At 45.9% G+C, this 1282-nt stretch overlaps 1 protein-coding gene across 1 annotated transcript in view; it reads left to right on the plus strand.

The window, feature by feature from the left end:
• DYNC2H1 (dynein cytoplasmic 2 heavy chain 1) overlaps window positions 1–1282 on the plus strand; it is a 298686-nt gene that overhangs the window by 258978 nt on the left and 38426 nt on the right. The window contains exon 87 of the mRNA XM_030887685.2: window positions 135–252. Within this exon, the coding sequence (XP_030743545.1) occupies window positions 135–252 (118 nt within the window). The remainder of the gene's footprint in view (window positions 1–134; window positions 253–1282) is intronic.

The following is a 1282-nucleotide window of genomic DNA, read 5'->3' on the forward strand; positions in this document are numbered from 1 at the left end:
TATTTGACGAGGAAGTGCCGTGCTTTTAGATGAGGTCAGGCCCTTGGGGCTTAGTTTCCAGTGTCCCCCTTCAATGCACTTTTTCTGCTCAAACCGGGGAAAAGGTTTAATTTTTTAGCCTCTTTACCATGCAGTTTTTGTGCTCAACCCCAGAGAGGTGGCTCAGTTCGCGTCCTCAAGGAGCCGGTACTCTCAGAGTAAAGTTGAGAACTATCTGTACCCAAGAGATCCTAAGGAAAAGGTGCGTGTTCAGTGATACGTGCCAGAGGGATTCACGGTGCTTTTGGAATTTTGTATGAGCAAGTGATTATTCCGTGAGAAGAAAAGCTTGTAAGGGAAGCCATTTGAATTGGTTGGTAAAGACTAAGCAGGGGGAGACTGATGGTTGTACATTGACAGATAGTGGAGGAGATAGAGGAGAGGGGGGGCATTATTTTAAAACAGTATATTTAGAAACTTGCTTTGAAAACTACCCAAGTCATGTAGGATGAAAAACTTGAAGTTTTGAGGGCATCCAGCCCGAGAGGTCACTTTAGGTAATCAGTCAGTTTTTGTTCCAGGCCCCAGTGCCAGTAATTCTTTTCGTTTTTTCATCATCTTCAAATATAAGCCAATTTTCCGTATTCTAGTATTAGTGGAAATTAAAAACAGCTGCTGACTTTCATCTTTGAAATATAATCTTGATGCTTAAAATCATTAACATTGCCTTTCTTCTTTGCAATATTTAGCCTGCATGTCTTTAGCCATTCTCCAAGCTTAATTACTATTTTTGTCTGAGTCTATTTTAAGTTTGAGATCTCCTTCTTAAGTTGTAGAATCTAAGCCAGACATAGTGGCTTCCTGACAGGAGGGGTACGTCTCCAGTACGTCTTCACCCACCCCCTCTATGGCCAGTTGAACTACCCCTGGCACCCTTGCTCCCCAGCTTCCAGCCAGCCCCCCTGCTCCCCACTACTGCTCCGTACCTTGCTTGACCAGACGTGAACACTTCAGCAGATGGTGCAGCATGCCCTCCACTCCTGACATTGGTGGCCTATACTTGCGCACACCACCGCCCTACTGCCCTTGGGACCAGAGGCATGCACTTCTGCACCTTGTGTGTTGAAGACCTGCAACCTTAGTGATTGGCACTACCTGCCACTCAGATCGACCACTACCACACTACCCTAACAGACAATGGTGTGTAGTACCATGCCAAGTGGCTGGGGGTTGGCAGTGTGCATGTTCCTACTTCCTAGGCAGTCTGTGGTATACTGCTATACCAAACAGTGACTGAAGGTGT

Source organism: Echinops telfairi, unplaced genomic scaffold (genome assembly GCF_000313985.2).
Source record: "Echinops telfairi isolate 266 unplaced genomic scaffold, ASM31398v2 ScPeMD7_7421;HRSCAF=8459, whole genome shotgun sequence".
NCBI classification, from domain to species: Eukaryota; Metazoa; Chordata; class Mammalia; order Afrosoricida; family Tenrecidae; genus Echinops; species Echinops telfairi.